Raw genomic sequence first — 17819 nt, forward strand, 5'->3', positions numbered from 1 at the left:
CCTAATGCAAATGGAACAATTCTTAGAGGTTGTTCCTGAGGAAATAGAAAGATACATCCTAGATGGGAAGCCCAAAACTGTAATTGAGGCAGGAGAAATTGGAGCCAGATGGGTGGAGGTGGCAGAGAAGAAGAAAACTGGTCGCAGTTGGAGCGGAGACCAGAAGGGACAACCCCAGACCATACCCTATCACCGGGGGCCGCCCAAAGCCCCACATACCTCCCAAAGAACCCTCCAGACCCCTTATCGTCCCACCACCCCGTTCTCCAGCAACCCACCTCGCCCAGTGACCCATCAGCTGGACGATGTTTTAAATGTAACGAGCTGGGGCATGTAAAGGCCAACTGCCCCAAGAACCCCAACAGATTACAGTTCATTGCACCGGAATCACACCAGAGGTCCGCAGGCCCAGATACCTCCCAGATACCCTTGGAGCGGAGGGAAATTGTGAGTGTGGGCGGGAAGAAGGTCACCGCGTGGAGGGACACCGGAGCACAAGTGTCAGCTATCCATGCTTCCTTAGTGGACCCCAATTTAATCAACCCAGAGATCCAAGTGACGATTCAACCCTTCAAGTCCAACTCTTTCGATTTGCCTACAGCCAAGTTGCCTGTCCAGTACAAGGGCTGGTCAAGAACGTGGACTTTTGCAGTCTATGATGATTATTCCATCCCCATGCTGTTGTGGGAAGACTTGGCCAATCATGTGAAGCAGGCCAAGAGGGTGGGAACGGTCACCCGCAGCCATGAGGCCTAGCTCTGTTCCGGAAACTTCTATCAGGACCCGGTCAGAGGTGATGGACCCAGACCCCAGGCCAATGTCTGCAACAGCAGTAGTGGATCCAATCCCAGAGACCCAGATGGAACCAATCCCAGAACCGGAACCAGCCGAACAACCAACACCAGACCCATGGCCAGCACTGAATCCAGTACTTGCAACCTCAACACCAGAGGGCCCCACCGAACCTGAACTGGCAGCAGCCAATAACCCTACACAAGAGGCTCAGCCGGAGCCTGAATCCCAACATAGTGCACCAGCGGAGAGCGGTTCACAGTCAACAGAAACAGCTCCATCCCCTATATCACTTCCAGAGGGACCAAGCCTAGGTCCACAATCCAATGAGGAACTGATGTCTCCAGCATCAAGGGAACAGTTCCAGACCGAACAGGAAGCAGATGAAAGCCTCCAGAGAGCTTGGACGGCGGCACGGAGCAACCTACCACCTCTCAGCTCTTCTAATCATCCAGGTTTGTTGTAGAAAGAGGACTTTTATACAAGGAAACTCTTTCTGGTGGACACCAGGAAGACTGGCATCCTCAGAGACAGTTGGTAGTTCCAACTAAATACCGGGCCAAGCTCTTGAGCTTAGCCCACGATCACCCTAGTGGCCATGCTGGGGTGAACAGGACCAAAGACCGTTTCGGGGGGTCATTCCACTGGGAGGGAATGGGCAAGGATGTTTCTACCTATGTCCGGTCTTGTGAGGTGTGCCAAAGAGTGGGAAAACCCCAAGACCAGGTCAAAGCCCCTCTCCAGCCACTCCCCATCATTGAAGTTCCATTTCAGTGAGTAGCTGTGGATATTCTGGGTCCTTTTCCGAAAAAGACACCCAGAGGAAAGCAGTACATACTGACTTTCATGGATTTTGCCAACTGATGGCCGGAAGCAGTAGCTCTCAGCAACACCAGGGCTAAAAGTGTGTGCCAGGCACTAGCAGACATTTTTGCCAGGGTAGGTTGGCCCTCCGACATCCTCACAGATGCAGGGACTAATTTCCTGGCAGGAACTATGGAAAACCTTTGGGAAGCTCATGGGGTAAATCACTTGGTTGCCACTCCTTACCGCCATCAAACAAATGGCATGGTGGAGAAGTTTAATGGAACTTTGGGGGCCATGATACGTAAATTCGTAAATGAGCACTCCAATGATTGGGACCTAGTGTTGCAGCAGTTGCTCTTTGCCTACAGAGCTGTACCACACCCAGTTTAGGGTTTTCCCCATTTGAACTTGTATATGGCCGTGAGGTTAAGGGGCCATTGCAGTTGGTGAAGCAGCAATGGGAGGGATTTACACCTTCTCCAGGAACTAACATTCTGGACTTTGTAACCAACCTACAAAACACCCTCCAAACCTCTTTAGCCCTTGTTAAAGAAAACTTACAGGATGCTCAAAAAGAGCAAAAAGCCTGGAATGATAAACATGCCAGAGAGCGTTCCTTCAAAGTAGGGGACCAGGTCATGGTCTTAAAGGCGCTCCAGGCCCATAAAATGGAAGCATCGTGGGAAGGGCCATTCATGGTCCAGGAGCGCCTGGGAGCTGTTAATTATCTCATAGCATTCCCCACCTCCAACCGAAAGCCTAAGGTGTACCATATTAATTCTCTAAAGCCCTTTTATTCCAGAGAATTAAAGGTTTGTCAGTTTACAGCCCAGGGAGGAGACGACGCTGAGTGGCCTGAAGGTGTCTACTACGAAGGGAAAAGTGCTGGTGGTGTGGAAGAGGTGAACCTCTCCATGACCCTTGGGCGTATGCAGTGACAGCAGATCAAAGAGCTGTGCGCTAGCTACGCGCCAACGTTCTCAGCCACCCCAGGCCTGACTGAACGGGCATACCACTCCATTGACACAGGTAATGCTCACCCAATTAGAGCCCAACCTTACCGGGTGTCTCCTCAAGCTAAAACTGTTATAGAACGGAAGATCCAGGATATGTTACAGATGGGTGTAATCCGCCCCTCTGGCAGTGCATGGGCATCTCCGGTGGTTCTAGTTCCCAAACCAGATGGGGAGATATGTTTTTGTGTGGACTACCATAAGCTAAATGCTGTAACTCGCCCAGACAACTATCCAATGCCACGCACAGATGAGCTATTAGAGAAACTGGGACGGGCCCAGTTCATCTCTACCTTGGACTTAACCAAGGGGTACTGGCAGGTACCGCTAGATGAATCTGCCAAGGAAAGGTCAGCCTTCATCACACATCTCGGGCTGTATGAATTTAATGTACTCCCTTTTGGGCTGCGAAATGCACCCGCCACCTTCCAAAGACTTGTAGATGGTCTCCTAGTGGGATTAGAAGAATATGCAGTCGCCTACCTTGACGATGTGGCCATATTTTCGGATTCCTGGGCAGACCACCTGGAACATCTACAAAAAGTCCTTGAGCGCATAAGGGAGGCAGGACTAACTATTAAGGCTAAGAAGTGTCAAATAGGCCTAAACAGAGTGACTTACCTTGGGCACCAGGTGGGTCAAGGAACTATCAGCCCCCTACAGGCCAAAGTGGATGCTATCCAAAAGTGGCCTGTCCCAAAGTCAAAGAAACAGGTTCAATCCTTCTTAGGCTTGGCCGGTTATTACAGATGATTTGTACCGCAATACAGCCAAATCGCCGTTCCACTGACAGACCTAACCAAAAAGAAACAGCCAAATGCTGTTCAGTGGACTGAAAAGTGTCAGAAGGCCTTTAACAAGCTTAAAGTGACACTCATGTCTGACCCTGTACTAAGGGCCCCAGACTTTGACAAACCGTTCCTAGTAGCCACAGATGCGTCCGAGCGTGGTGTGGGAGCAGTTTTAATGCAGAAAGGACCTGATCAGGAATTCCACCCTGTAGTGTTTCTCAGCAAAAAACAAAAGCAACTGGTAAGTCACTGAAAAAGAATGTTACGCCATTGTGCTGAATAGAATAACTATTTCTGTCTGTGTATCTTTTTTGTAACTTAAGGTTTTGCCTAGAGGGGTTCTCTATGCTTTGAATCTAATTACCCTGTAAGGTATCTACCATCCTGATTTTACAGGGGGGATTTCTTTATTTCTATTTACTTCTATTTCTATTAAAAGTCTTCTTGTAAGAAAACTGAATGCTTTTTCATTGTTCTCAGATCCAAGGGTTTGGGTCTGTGGTCACCTATGCAAATTGGTGAGGCTTTTTATCCAACATTTCCCAGGAAAGGGGGGTGCAAGTGTTGGGAGGATTGTTCATTGTTCTTAAGATCCAAGGGTCTGGGTCTGTAGTCACCTAGGCAAATTGGTGAGGCTTTTTACCAAACCTTGTCCAGGAAGTGGGGTGCGAGGTTTTGGGAAGTATTTTGGGGGGAAAGACGTGTCCAAACAGCTCTTCCCCAGTAACCAGTATTTGTTTGGTGGTGGTAGCGGCCAATTCAAGGACAAAGGGTGGAATATTTTGTACCTTGGGGAAGTTTTGACCTAAGCTGGTAAAGAGAAGCTTAGGAGGTTTTTCATGCAGGTCCCCACATCTGTACCCTAGCATTCAGAGTGGGGGAGGAACCTTGACAGCACCTATAAAATTATGATGCTAGTAGATCTAATCTTTTGGGCAAAGATAAAAGGAAATCTTGAAAATAAAAGAACATAAAAGATTTATGAGGATTGCTAGGAACTTAGTAGACAAAAGTAGTATGAGGAAGTCTTTGACAATCCATGTATCAGGCCAAAAAATGGGTAAAGGAATTTTATCAAAAGAAAAATTGAGAGAACTAAAATATTTTAATAATGGAAAATCAAACTACAGCTGGACAATAATTCACCCATATGTGGATATGGAACTGTATGGAAAAAACCGAGGGAAAAAAACCCCACACATTATGACTAAGGCTGCGATTCCGTGACTTTCTGTGACTTCTGCAGCAGCTGGTGCTGGCTTAGGGGTTACCCCCTGAGGTCAGGAGCAAAAGTTTGGGTGTGTGGGAGGGAACTTGGGGCAAGGAGTTTGGGGGTGCTGAGGGGTACTTACCTTGGGGTGGGCAGCTCCCCGGCTCCAACTGGCATGGCTCTGCAGCTCCTAGGTGGCAGAGGGGCAGGTGGCTCCGTGTGCTGCCTGCATTCGCAGTCCCTGCCCCGACAGCTCCCATTGGCTGCAGCGGGATCAGCACGCTGAGCCCCCGACGCCTCGACTGCCTAGGAGCTACAGGGACACGCAGAGCCGGGTAGAGAGACACCCTGCCCCCCAGCACCAGTGGGGGTCCCGGGCCATGCGCTGCTGCCCCCCCTGCACCAGTGCCCCCCCCAAAGTTTTAGTTAGGGATATATAGTAAAAGTCATGGACAAATCATGGGCTGTGAATTTTTGTTTACTGCTCGTGACCTGTCCATGACTTTTACTAAAAATATCCGTGACTAAAATGTAGCCTTAATTATGACCAATTAAATTTTTGAATTTATTTGTGAAAAACTGGGCCTGCTTTGCCAAATCTATACAGACAGATCAAAAGATGATAGCACGGGTAGAGCAGGAACAGCCTTCTGTGTTCCTAGTCAGAATCCAGAAATCTAAAAGGCTGTTGAATTATGTGACTGTTCTGATGGCTGAACGAATGGGGATAATTGTGGCAGTAAACCTGTGTTGGCACTAACCTGGATAAGAGATGTGCATCCGGCTGCAGCTGTAATTTTAACTGATTCCTTCTCAAGCATAATGGTAATCAGAACAAGGACTTCAGAAAGCAGAAATGACATAAGTGAAATAATGTTCCTAACTATGGAAGAAATGTGAGCAGGTATCCATAACAACAGCACGGATTCCGGTTATATTGGAATACCTGAAATGAGATGGCTGACAAAACAGCAAAACATGCTCTACAAAATGAGGAGGTGGATATTAAGATACCTTTAAGCACATAAGAATTTAGAAGTGTGGTCACGAAGGAGCCTGCAAAGGAATGGCAAGAACTATGGACAGGTGATGGTGGGAAAGGACAAACTTTCTGTGATGTAGGCTCAAATTGAAGATAATACTGTACTCCCCCGCCATGCTAGAAGAAGTGAAGTAGTCATTTTTAGAGTGTTTGATCATTGTGCCTTAAATGATAAGTTAAACCTATTAAAAAAGACAAAGTGTGCACAACCAAATAAACGGTGGATCATGTTCTATGGCAGTGTAGTGGGCAATATTTTATGGAAAGAAAGTCTCTATATGAAAACTTGACTTGGCTTGGAATCAAAGATTTTTCCCTAAAGGGACCAGTGAGAATGCCAGAGAAATGTAACAGTTATTCCCCCCCCTCCCCATGCAAAAAAAATCTTTGCTGCATTTTCTTAAGGATACTAGAATGAGTGAAAGGATATTTTAAAAAACAAAAACAAACTTTGGCTTAAAAATGACGAAGATAGTGATGGTCAACTCGTATGATGAGGCTGCTGGGCCAAAAAACAAACAAAAAATAAATGGGGGAGAGAGAGACTATAGGAAGTAGGTTGCATCTTGTGGTAGTCCTTAGAGTAGGGAGAGAGATGGAAGAGGAAAGGCAACTGGGTGTCTGTTGAAACGTGACCCATAAATCCCTCAATGCCAGCTGACAAGGGGGTTACCAGAATATCCTGATACTGGTATGTACATTCTAGTTCACTAAAGAATATCATGTGAGCTCTTAAATGAAAGCCAGGATCACACTGGTTGTTAATATCATTGTAAAATGTATGTACAGATACTGTGTAAGGAGATATCTGTGCATACTAAAACATGTTCCGAAAGTCTATATTGAGGCAGAGTTGAAAAACAGGTTTCTGCTAGACAAAGGATGTTTATTCACCTGTCCTCTCAGTCAGTGTTTAAATTAAGCACTGTCAGCCAACACAATGGAATCTCCATTTACATACAAAGTTGACGGGAGGAGCACACTGGAGAATGAGCTATGTGAGGTCATTCTGACTCAGAGATACAAACAGCCAACTTTGGAGAATATAAGGAGAAGGCAAGAGAGACACCCCTTTAACCTGCACCTAGGATGTAATTGGGCAGTGTGATTACATTCCTGAAGATGGGATTACAACCAACTTTGGTTGAAACACTGCAGCCTCCCCAAGCTTCAAGAAAGTGTTTTTTGTTAACTCTCTGGTACGTTGGGCAAACTAATTCTAGCCATGGAAGATTAATGATCAGGGAAGGATTAGTATACTTACAAACATGAAGCTGTGGAGTGGTCAGTAGGACACTTCTGGTTATATTCTACCATTAAAGACAATGTTCAGTAATTGATTAAAAAAATAAAATTAGGTCAGCTGTGTAAGAACAAATAAAACTCATGACCTTGCAGTAAGATCCCAATAATCTATATTATTTATTATATATATTATTATTTATTATATATATTAATTATATATATTATTATTTGTATATTAATATATACAAATGGAGCTTATACAGAAACAAGGATCAGCCTCTCTGAACTACAACTTATATAGACCATACTTTTAGTCCTTAGGGCCTGGCTAAATCCTAGGTGTTTCATGCCATAAGGAAGCTAGGAGGAGGGAATGTTTCTAGCTACAGTGGGAGGGCTGGGTTGGGACTATTGGGAAGAGCCACTTCAGATCCAACCTGTCGCCACCCCACTTGGAACCCTCTCCAGCCTCCCTCAGCTACTCGTTTAGGCTAAGAACCAGCATGGCACCTGTGGTGCATGTCTAGAGGTCAGGCCAGAGAAGGGAAGAACTGGCACAGACACCAAAATGGCTCCATGTGACTGTTGGCCCACTAGAACGTGGGACCTCTTCTGGCATGCAGGGTTCAGAGGTTTGGAAGGGGCTCATTTGTGTTATGGGAAAGAGGGTCAAGAAGCAGGGAGAGAAGCTGAGCCCCTGATGACAGAGGGTGAGAGGAGTGTATTTGCCTCATGAGTGTAGAACCCTCAGGATGTTGCATACTCATCCCCACAGGGTTAAATTGCAGTGCTGTACTCTCCTCTGCCAATGTCTGATTTGATTATTATTTAAAATTCTGACATTCCAGCAGCTTTGTTCAAGGTGACAATGTTGGTACTAGACAGTGTCTGTCCACTTATTGACAGATTGACAGAGCCAGAAGAGTACCCAGAAGTCACCTACTACAGGACAGGCCCAACAAAGAAACTAACAGAACGCCACTAGCCATCACCTTCAGCCCCAACTAAAACCTCTCCAACGCATCATCAAAGATCTACAACCTATCCTGAAGGACAACCCATCACTCTCACAGATCTTGGGAGACAGGCCAGTCCTTGCCTACAGACAGCCTGAAGCAAATACTCACCAGCAACCTCACACCACACAACAGAACCACGAATCCAGAAACCTATCCTTGCAACAAAGCCCATTGCCAACTGTGTCCACATATCTATTCAGGGGACACCATCGTAGGGCCTAATCACATCAGCCACACTATCAGAGGCTTGTTCATCGGCACATCTACCAATGTGATATATGCCATCATGTGCCAGCAATGCCCCTCTGCCATGTACATTGGTCAAACTGGGCAGTCTCTACGTAAAAGAATAAATGGACACAAATCAGACGTCAAGAATTATAACATTCAAAAACCAGTTGGAGAACACTTCAATCTGTCTGGTCACTCGATTACAGACCTAAAACTTGCAATTCTTCAACAAAAAAACTTCAAAAACAGACTCCAGCGAGAGACTGCTGAATTGGAATTAATTTTCAAATTGGATACAATTAGCTTAGGCATGAATAGAGACTGGGAGTGGATGGGTCATTACACAAAGTAAAACTATTTCCCCATGTTTATTCCCCCCCCCACCCCCCACTGTTCCTCAGACGTTCTTGTCAACTGCTGGAAATGGCCCACCTTGATTATCACTACAAAAGTGATAATTATTCCCCCCCCACTCTCCTGCTGGTAATAGCTCACCTGAAGTGATCACTCTCGTTACAGTGCGTATGGTAACACCCATTGTTTCATGTTCTGTGTGTATATAAATCTCGTCACTGTATTTTCCACTGAATGCCTCCGATGAAGTGAGCTGTAGCTCACGAAAGCTTGTGCTCAAATAAATTTGTTAGTCTCTAAGGTGCCACAAGTACTCCTTTTCTTTTTGTCCACTTATGAGTGATTGAATAAAAACCTTTAAGGCAGTGGTGGGCAACCTGCAGCCCATCAGGGTAATCCGCTGGTGGGCCGCGAGACAGTTTGTTTACATTGACCAACCACAGGCACAGCTGCCCGCAACTCCCAGTAGCCATGGTTCGCTGTTCCCAGACAATGGGATCTGGGGGAAGTGGCGGCCAGCATGTCCCTGTGGCCCCGCCGTTTCCTGCAGCTCCCATTGTCTGGGAATGGAGAACCGTGGCCACTGGGAGCTGTGGGTGACTGCACCTGCGGATGGTCAATGTAAACAAACTGTCTTGCGGCCCGCCAGCGGATTACCCTGATGGGCCGCGGGTTGCCCAACACTGCTTTAAGAGTTGAAGCACCCTTCTAAAAAAGATAAAGCTACTAGAATACACAAGTGAGATGAGAATATTCAGTTACAAGCTTTGCATTTTTAAATAACAGCTTAATTAATCCCTTTTTCTTTTCTTCACTGCAGTAGACTGAGAGTTGTCTTTTGAGCATGACCTGTTTCCTGCTCTCACCCAGTGTTTTTTTTTTGTTTTTTTTTTTTTACCTTTGCAGCTCAATGCAATGGCAAACAGAGCAGCAGGGAAAGGATATGAGAATGAAGACAATTACTCCAACATCAAGTTTCAGTTCATTGGTATTGAGAACATCCATGTCATGAGGAGTAGTCTGCAAAAAATGCTAGAAGGTAAAACTTTTCTTGATATCGATATACAGAGAGGTGGCCTAATTCTTCTGTCATGCAGGTGTAAATCCAGAGTAATTTTCTTCGAAGTCAGTTGTATTTCACTTGTAAAACAGGTGAGAGAGGAGAATCAGGCCTATTGATATTGTACAGTGTATATCTCCCTGTTTGCTAAAACACTTGTGCCAAATATCATCATCCAGAGAAGAATGTTCTCTTGATTACAGCAGTGTTTTACTTTAAGTGATATTTCACCAATATTATTTTTCTTATGTGGTTTATAACTTGGCTGTTTAAAAAAAACCAACAGTTTGAATTGAGGGGGGAGAAGTGGAATGCCATGGGTACAGACTGGAGCCAGGAGGTTGATAAGAGTGTGTTGGCAGTGTCTGGAGGGAGCATGGGAAAGAGTTTTATGACAGCGGCTGCAGGGGAGGGTGGGCGTGGAGCTGCTTGGTTTGAAGAGCTAGTATCTCCTGGAGTGTGGCTGCCTGGCGTTCCATAACCTTTAAGAGCCGCTCCGTGGCTTCATTCTGGCGCACCGCATTCTCCTTTCGGTCCCTCTTCTCACTGTCCTGCCTCTCCTTCAATTCCTGTTTGTTGGTGGCGGAGTGCATCATAACATCACGCAGAAAGTCCTCCTTAGTTCTTCTTGGCCGCTTTCTAATTCTGCGCAGCTGTTCAGCTGCCAGTAACAAAGAGGGAGGCTGGGCTCCCAATCTCTGTGAAGTTTTTAGATGCAACATTTTACAGAAGCAGTGTTGTTTGCAACACAGAGGACACTGATTCAGTGGTTTAAAACACAGCCAATACTCTCACACCTCTCACTAATTGGCTGGCCCCAGGCAAGTACACATGAGCCACAAGACCCACAAAATGGTGACCTGGACCCTGCCATACACTGGGCACATGGCTCTTGGGGAGAGCCAGCACTGTAGGGGGGTGCCTGATAATCATTCCTGTCCCCACACTTTGCTGCTGAGAGTGAGCAGGGAATCAAGGGAGGGTCTTTTCCAAGACTGCGGCTTCCGCCCTTGTCCCTATGTGGCTCGCCTGTGTACAGCAATGGTCTGTGTGTCGTTGTCCCTCCTCCCCCCCTGTGACAGCACAGTGATGTGGGAAAGTTACCGTTAATGGGGCAAGAGACAAAGCAGCTCTGCCGAAGAACCTGTGGCAGCAGATTGCCCAGTATCTCCATGAGAGTTTCCTGGAGATCTCTGAGGGTGATTCCTGTGAAGTGAGCGAGTCAATCAACAGCCTGTTCCAGCACTCAGACTAGGCATGTGGTGGGAGACAAGCCTGCTTTCTGCAACCCTCCTGCCCCCAACAACTCACTTCAGCAATTCCCAAAATCAAATCCACTTACTAGTGGCCTCCTCTCCTGTTTGCGCTTCTCCAAGATTGAACAGCTGTGACTGGTTAGCCTCCTCCGGGGTAGAAAACAGCTCCTGGTTGCATGCATCTCTGGCCTCCGAGTCATCCCCTGCCCCTGGGTCCCCCTCCCTCTCCACATCCTCATCCAAGATTTCCTCTTCCTGGCTCAGTCCACTTTCGACTGGCCACAAACCACCTAAGTATCAACAGTGGCCTTTGCAGTGGAAGTGGGGTTGCTGCCAAATATCGCGTCCAGCTCTTTGTAGAACCAGCAGCTCGTGGACTCAGCACCGGAGTGGCAGTTTGCCTCCCGTGCTTTGTGGTAGGCGTTCCGCAGCTCCTTCACACTGCAGTGTGTCCTGGTCATGTGCCCTTTCAGTCATGCATCATGAAATCTGCCCGTAGGTATCATAATTCCTACGGCTGGAGCGCAGCTGGGACTGCACAGCCTCCTCTCCCCAAATGCTGATGAGGTCCTGCAGTTTGGCATTGCTCCAAGCGGGGGATCGCTTAGTGCGCGGAGCAGGCATGGCCACCTGGACACGTCACTGAGCAAACAGGAAGGGGACTTTCAAAATTCCAAAGGAATTTATGGGGTGGGGATGACAGTTGATCACCTGAGGGCAGGGCAGTAGAGTTCAAACCGATGACCACAGAGGCGAGAACAGGCATTGTGGGACACCTCCTGGAGGCCAATCGCAGCGCTGTAATTGACCAGGGTGTCTACATTGGCACCGCGGTGCTGTAGTCCCGGCGCAGAAAGCTGTACGCCTCTCATTGGGGTGTTTTTTTTAGAGCACTGCAACTGCGCAGTTTCTGCGCACTAAGTGGCTTGACAGTGTGTGCACCTTGGGAGTTACACCGAGAAAGTTTCTTCACTGCGCAGAAACTTCCAGGTGTAGACAGGGCCTAAGATATTAAACTCTAGAATTAACTATTGCAATAGCATATGTGTTGTGCGAATTACAGACCGCACCTGAATCTTCAGCTAATCAGTTAGCTAAAACCTCTAGAGTAGGTTTTGCTGCAATAGTGCCTTAATATCATAGTGAAATGACAGAAGCATGAATCATGGTAGTGAGATCTGCATCTGAAAGAAAATCACAGCCTCCTGGCCAGATGCAAAGGTAAGAAAAACTCCCTGGGCTGTCCACTTTTAATGGGAAGTGCAGTCACAATTGCTCTCCTTTGTATGGTGCAGCATAGACCCCTGCTGCAAACCAGTCTCAGTTTGTAGACTGATACAGAGTGGTGGGGAGGCCATGACACCCCCCCGCACCACCACCACCCAGTTTGGACACAGTACATCTCAGGGGAGTTTGGAGGGACTGTAGGCTTTCCTGGCCTGTTAAACATGCTGTCTGATTCGGGGGAGAGTCTCCTTGCACACGTCTCCCCAATTATGCACCCATGTAAACTCAGCCCTAAATGAGTTTGCTGGTTAATCCAATATCTGCAAGGCAATTTATTTTCATACAATACATCAGCTTCTCTACGGGGTATTATTATTAAGTTCCTTAATCTAAGAGTTTTAGGATTAAGGCGCAGTGGATTTCCAGTTAATGGTAATGTATTGTTTGGCTAGAAGTAATGCCAAGTGAAGAAACCTGTCCTTGTATTTGTTCAGCGCAAGTCCATCAAAGATAATACAGTAAAAAAACACCAAGCTGCGTGGGATACTAATGTGCTTTGGCTCTAAAATGATGCAAAAGTTCATCAGATGGGACCATGCCCAAAACCCCTATCAAGCAACATCATTTATTTATTATGTATCTATGGTCTTAACATCTCACACAGTTTGGGAACTAAGCATCACAGCATCTATTTTAAAGAAGACAGTGTGTTGAAGCAGCCTTTTTTTCTTATAATGTCCCATCTATAAACCTGGAAAGATTGATAAAAATTAGAAGTTTGAGAGGCCCAGGCCATGATTACAGGTACCAAGATATTTAAGCACATCACCATTATATTGACAGATTTCAGAGTAACAGCCATGTTAGTCTGTATTCACTTCATCGTGAGCTGTAGCTCACGAAAGCTTATGCTCAAATAAATTGGTTAGTCTCTAAGGTGCCACAAGTACTCCTTTTCTTTTCACCATTATATTGAATCTTTTACTGAGTCTTATGGCTTTCAGCTCATGAGGACAAGTTAAGTCTGGTTTAAGAGTCAGGAAATCAATTTTAAAACAGTTGAAGATGTTTTATAATATATAAAGATGTACTCTGGAGCCTCTCTCTTCTCCTAGTTACAGTAGCATGCCATCATCTGCTTCTCTTGTTGGCCTTTTTCAATAGGTCTTACCAAAACTGTTCACAAAAAGTAACTCTGATTCAAAAGGAGACAAATAATATTAATATACATTTAATACTAGTTTTAAACCTTTGTATCAATGTGTATTTAGCTTAACCCAGTCCAATCTACAATGTAAATGTTTGTTTTTCTTACTTTCAAGCAAATATTTAGATATTAACACACAAACTGTCTACTGAGTGTGAGACATTGTGGAGCATTTCAGGGAACATAGAAATCTTTTAAAAGAGTAAACTGTGGATGCTGATCAAAAGTGATTTCAGTTCACCATGTGCTGCTGCTGGTTTTAAGTGGGCAGTGTAGAGAAGAAGATACGGAGACACAGAGCACCTGTTTCTGATTTCCCACTGGCATAAAATAGGGGTACAGTAACTCCTCACTTACAGTTGTCCTGGCTAACATTGTTTTGTTATTTGGTTGCTGATCTATTAGCAAACATACATGTTTAAAGTCGTGCAATGTTCCGTTACAAGGTTGTTTGGCTCGCCCCACTCCGCCCACCTGGCGTTCCAGGCAGGGAGTGGGCAAGCCCCTAACCCTGCTCCCTGGCAGGAGTGCCAGGCGGGTGGAATGGGGCAAGCCCCCCTGCCCGAACTCCTCTACGCCCCTGCCTCAACCAAGCTTCACAATCATCATTGGTGAGTACAATATTAAATTGTTTGTTTAAAATTATTTAAAACGTATACTGTATATGTATATAATGTCTTTTGCCTGGCAAAAAAAATTCCCTGGAACCTGTCCCCCCCGCCATTTACATTAATTCTTATGGGGAAATTGGATTCACTTAACATCGTTCCTCTTAAAGTAGCATTTTCCAGGAACATAACTACAACATTAAGTGAGGAGTTACTGTACTATAATTCCATTGACATCAATGGAGTTAAGATGGAGCAAGAGGAGAATTGGTTCATGAGTCTAGGATAGTGAAGGTTGCAGATGGCTTTTCTATGATGGAGCTCAGATAAATTCCCTGATAGAGCTAGCTGAATTTTTTTTGACAGAACAGTTTTCCATCGGAAAATCTAGTTTCTTTGGGACTGAAATGTTTCACAGGTACATGTCAATTGTGAAGAAGAAATTTTCTATGGGAAAATGTCAAAACAGTTCATTTCAATTTTGTTTTGATTAAAGTAAAAATATTTCTTTTTGGCTTTATCAATTGATATAATTTCATTTTGACTTTATTGTATATTGATGCATGTATTTAATATTATATATAATTTGTATTAAGATTTACTCATCAAAATGAAACCATTTGATATTATCAAAATAACTTGATGATTGTGAATCAAAAATTTTTCAGAATTTCCATTCCAGGAGAAGTTCTGAAATTTTGTCTTTTTGTCCCGATTCAGAATGAAAACAAATTTCAAAATGTCAGAATTTCCCATTTTTCAACCAGCTCATTCTTCGCTAATTAGTGTGAGAGAATTTAACTGTAATACTGTAATACACACTTAATGACTAAGGGAAAATCATACCCCATTGTTCACCCATGGGAGAACCCAAACAGTGGATGAACTGCACATCCATTGCATGGGGAAGCCAGCTTGCAAAGGGGCTGAGCACTGCAGTGGCTCTTTGTGCTGGAACATAGCGGTGATATATGTGCAGTAGAGAGAAATACCTGAACTCTGGAACAATGATTATAGCCACTTTTCTTCTTCATTCTGTGGAGGAGCACATCTGTTGCGCCACCCCACACCCTAATTATCCTTCCTCAGTTTTTCTCCATTTTGCTTTACCCTCCCCCACCCCCCAACAGGATTTAGCTCTAATTTTAAGGACAATAAACTTTCACTGAATTGTTGTCCAGATGAATAAAAAAGTAATGTTTAATGTACTGAATTATATTAACGAAGGGCCAAATTCTGGCCAGTGCTCCACATACTCACCTCAGAAGATCCACAGCCAACATTGGGAGTGCTGGGCAGAAGTTGGCTGACCGTATCCTGCCTCCTGTGAAAAGCTGCAGGGAGATTGCTCCTCATATGTCTGGAAGGACATAACAGGGCATGGCCAAAGGGTCAGGCAGTGTGGTCCACACCCTCATGTGTGTACACATTTGTGGTCACTGTGACCAGGCAATAGCCCCTATGCACAACCCTGTGCCAAATCATTCCTGTGCTAAGCAGGAAAGAATGCACAAGGGAGCTGTTGGTAGGGCTGGTCTCAGCCAAGTAGGGGAACCAGATATCCCAATTTTATAGGGACAGTCTTGATATTCAGGGCTTTTTCTTATATAGGCACCTATTACCTCCAGCCCCGGTCCCAATTTTTCACACTTGCTATCTGGTCACCCTACAGCCAAGATTCAGGGGCCCATTAACATGGATTTGGTAGCATATTTGTATTCCTCACTGGGTGAGTTTAGTTTCCAGGTGGCAACCAGAATTTGATCCATTATGATCTTTACATTTAGATGATGCACATCATGCTTTTTGTCTGTATTTGAACAACAAAAATAGTGAATAGGGACTTCTCTTCTATTAGTATTCAGAACATCAGTTGCTTAGATAGGAACAAAACCTACAGTCTTCGGACTTCATTGAGAGTTCTGCTACGGTAAGCACTGCAGGGTTTGGCCCACACCTCTGGCAGCTCCTGATTGGTGGTGCAGCGTGGCTGCTGCTAAGGCAGGCTCCCTGCCTACCCCAGCCCCACGCTGCTCCCAGAAGGGGCCAATGGAGGCAAGCAGGGGTCACATCGCTCCATGCGCTGCCCCTCTCTGCAAGCACTGCCCCCGCAGCTTCCATTGGCCACAGCTCCCCATTCCTGGCCAATGAGAGCTGCAGGGGTGGTGTTTGCAGGCAGGAGCAGCACGTGGAGGGAAACCCTACCTCTGGGACCGAGCTGGCCGCTTCTGGGAGCAGTGTGGGGCCAGGGCAGGCAGGGAGTTGCGACCAGTTGATTGCAATTGACCGGTTGGTGACCACTGCTTTAACCCTTCCCCCAACTGAGCAAAGGCCAGCTATAGGATTTGTGGGGCCTCAAGCTGCTGGAAATGGGAAAATTAATCCGGCAGTTGCCTCCCCATCTGCTGCTATTGCTGGTGGGCACTATAGATCTGACAGTATGCTGTTTCTTCTCCCCCTCCAGTACAGTTAATGGGGAGAGAAATAAGGGCAGCTTGTGAGTTGCTGAGTTTCCATACAGTGTACTGCCCCAAGTGGCTCCTTGATTTTCCTGTGTGTAAAGTCAGCTCTGCCCCATACCATTCTCCTTATGAAATAGCTGAAGAGCCTTCTATAGTTCAAATGTTTTGATTCCTTTTCTGCTGATACACAGATATTTTTGTGTCTTCATATATGTTTTGCCTAGTAACTGAATTCAGCATTAGTTGAATTTAGTATTAAACTACAGATCAGTAGCCAGCATTACAGATCAGTAGCCAGCATCACTTAAAATATGTGGCATTTGTCTCTAATTTAGGACAAAATGGACTTTGCTCAGTAAAATGGTAAGTAAATATTGATTCTGATTTGGTAGCAGGAATGAGCAAAGTAGTATTTCAGCTTTACCCTGGGCTTTTGCAAACAGAGCCAGCAGCTTCAATTAAAATACAATGTCTAATTGCTGATGCTTCCATCTGCACAGGAGCATTAATCATCTGAAAGACTGTTTGCTTTCAATACTGTTACTCAGGGTGGTTTTTTTTTGTTTTGTTTTGTTCTTTTAAGCCTTTCAAAAATGACTTGTAAAATAAACTTCCGTGAGAACCTGTATATTCAAAGATTGCAATGCTTTATATAGTACACGTTAGGCTAATGTGCCTTAGAATGGAAAAGGGTTAAAAAAGTCCAAAATTGAGACCTGGTGTGCACTAATTCTGAATTTCACTTATAGAGTGAATTTCTAGCTACACTGAAGAAAATGGGAATTTATTTCTTAGGATCAAATTCACTGATGCAGCTGTACCCAAGTCACCGGAGTTGCATGGTCTTATGTCTGTGATGGATATGGCACATGAAACTTTATAATGGCTGACACAGAATTTTATTGCCCTTTTAAAGAAGGGTTTCTACTGGATTGAGACCACATACCAGATTTCAGATGAGAGCGAGGTGCTTTTTTATTTTTTGATTATTTTTTTTGCCAGTGTTACTAATTTTGGAATAGTTAAGAAGAGAGAGAGGGAGAATGAAGACACACACTTAACTACAATGGGATGAAACTATCTCTATCATACAGACTCTAAAAAAAATTCAGACATTTTATAGAGATGAAAATATATAAATGTTATAGTAATTTATGTGTAGCATATAAGATTTCAAGGGATGAATTTTCATGTAAGATAGCATGTCCAATTTTCACTCACAGATGGTTTAGCAGGACATCTGAATCCCATGTTAGGTACATAAGTTCTCATTGTGTATATCTACAAATTGATTTAGCATTCACATTTGGGATTTTGACATCCTGTTAAAGCCACCAACGTTGGAAAGATGAGCTGAGTAACTCTCCTCCCTAATATTTGATATCTGCTTTGAATGTTGTGTGAATTGTGTGTTATTTCAAAATTAAAGGGAAATAATTAATAGAGATTATAAACTCTTTGAGGCATGGGCCATCTTTTTATTTTGTGTTTGTCC

General features: G+C 44.8%; 1 protein-coding gene across 1 annotated transcript in view; it reads left to right on the plus strand.

Annotated features, from left to right (window-relative positions):
- Positions 1 to 17819, plus strand: part of MTMR7 (myotubularin related protein 7) — a 104711-nt gene that overhangs the window by 64386 nt on the left and 22506 nt on the right. Inside the window, exon 7 of the mRNA XM_077815577.1 lies at positions 9411 to 9543. Within this exon, the coding sequence (XP_077671703.1) occupies positions 9411 to 9543 (133 nt within the window). The remainder of the gene's footprint in view (positions 1 to 9410; positions 9544 to 17819) is intronic.

The sequence above is a fragment of the Eretmochelys imbricata genome, chromosome 4, assembly GCF_965152235.1.
Source record: "Eretmochelys imbricata isolate rEreImb1 chromosome 4, rEreImb1.hap1, whole genome shotgun sequence".
In the NCBI taxonomy this organism is placed as follows: domain Eukaryota; kingdom Metazoa; phylum Chordata; order Testudines; family Cheloniidae; genus Eretmochelys; species Eretmochelys imbricata.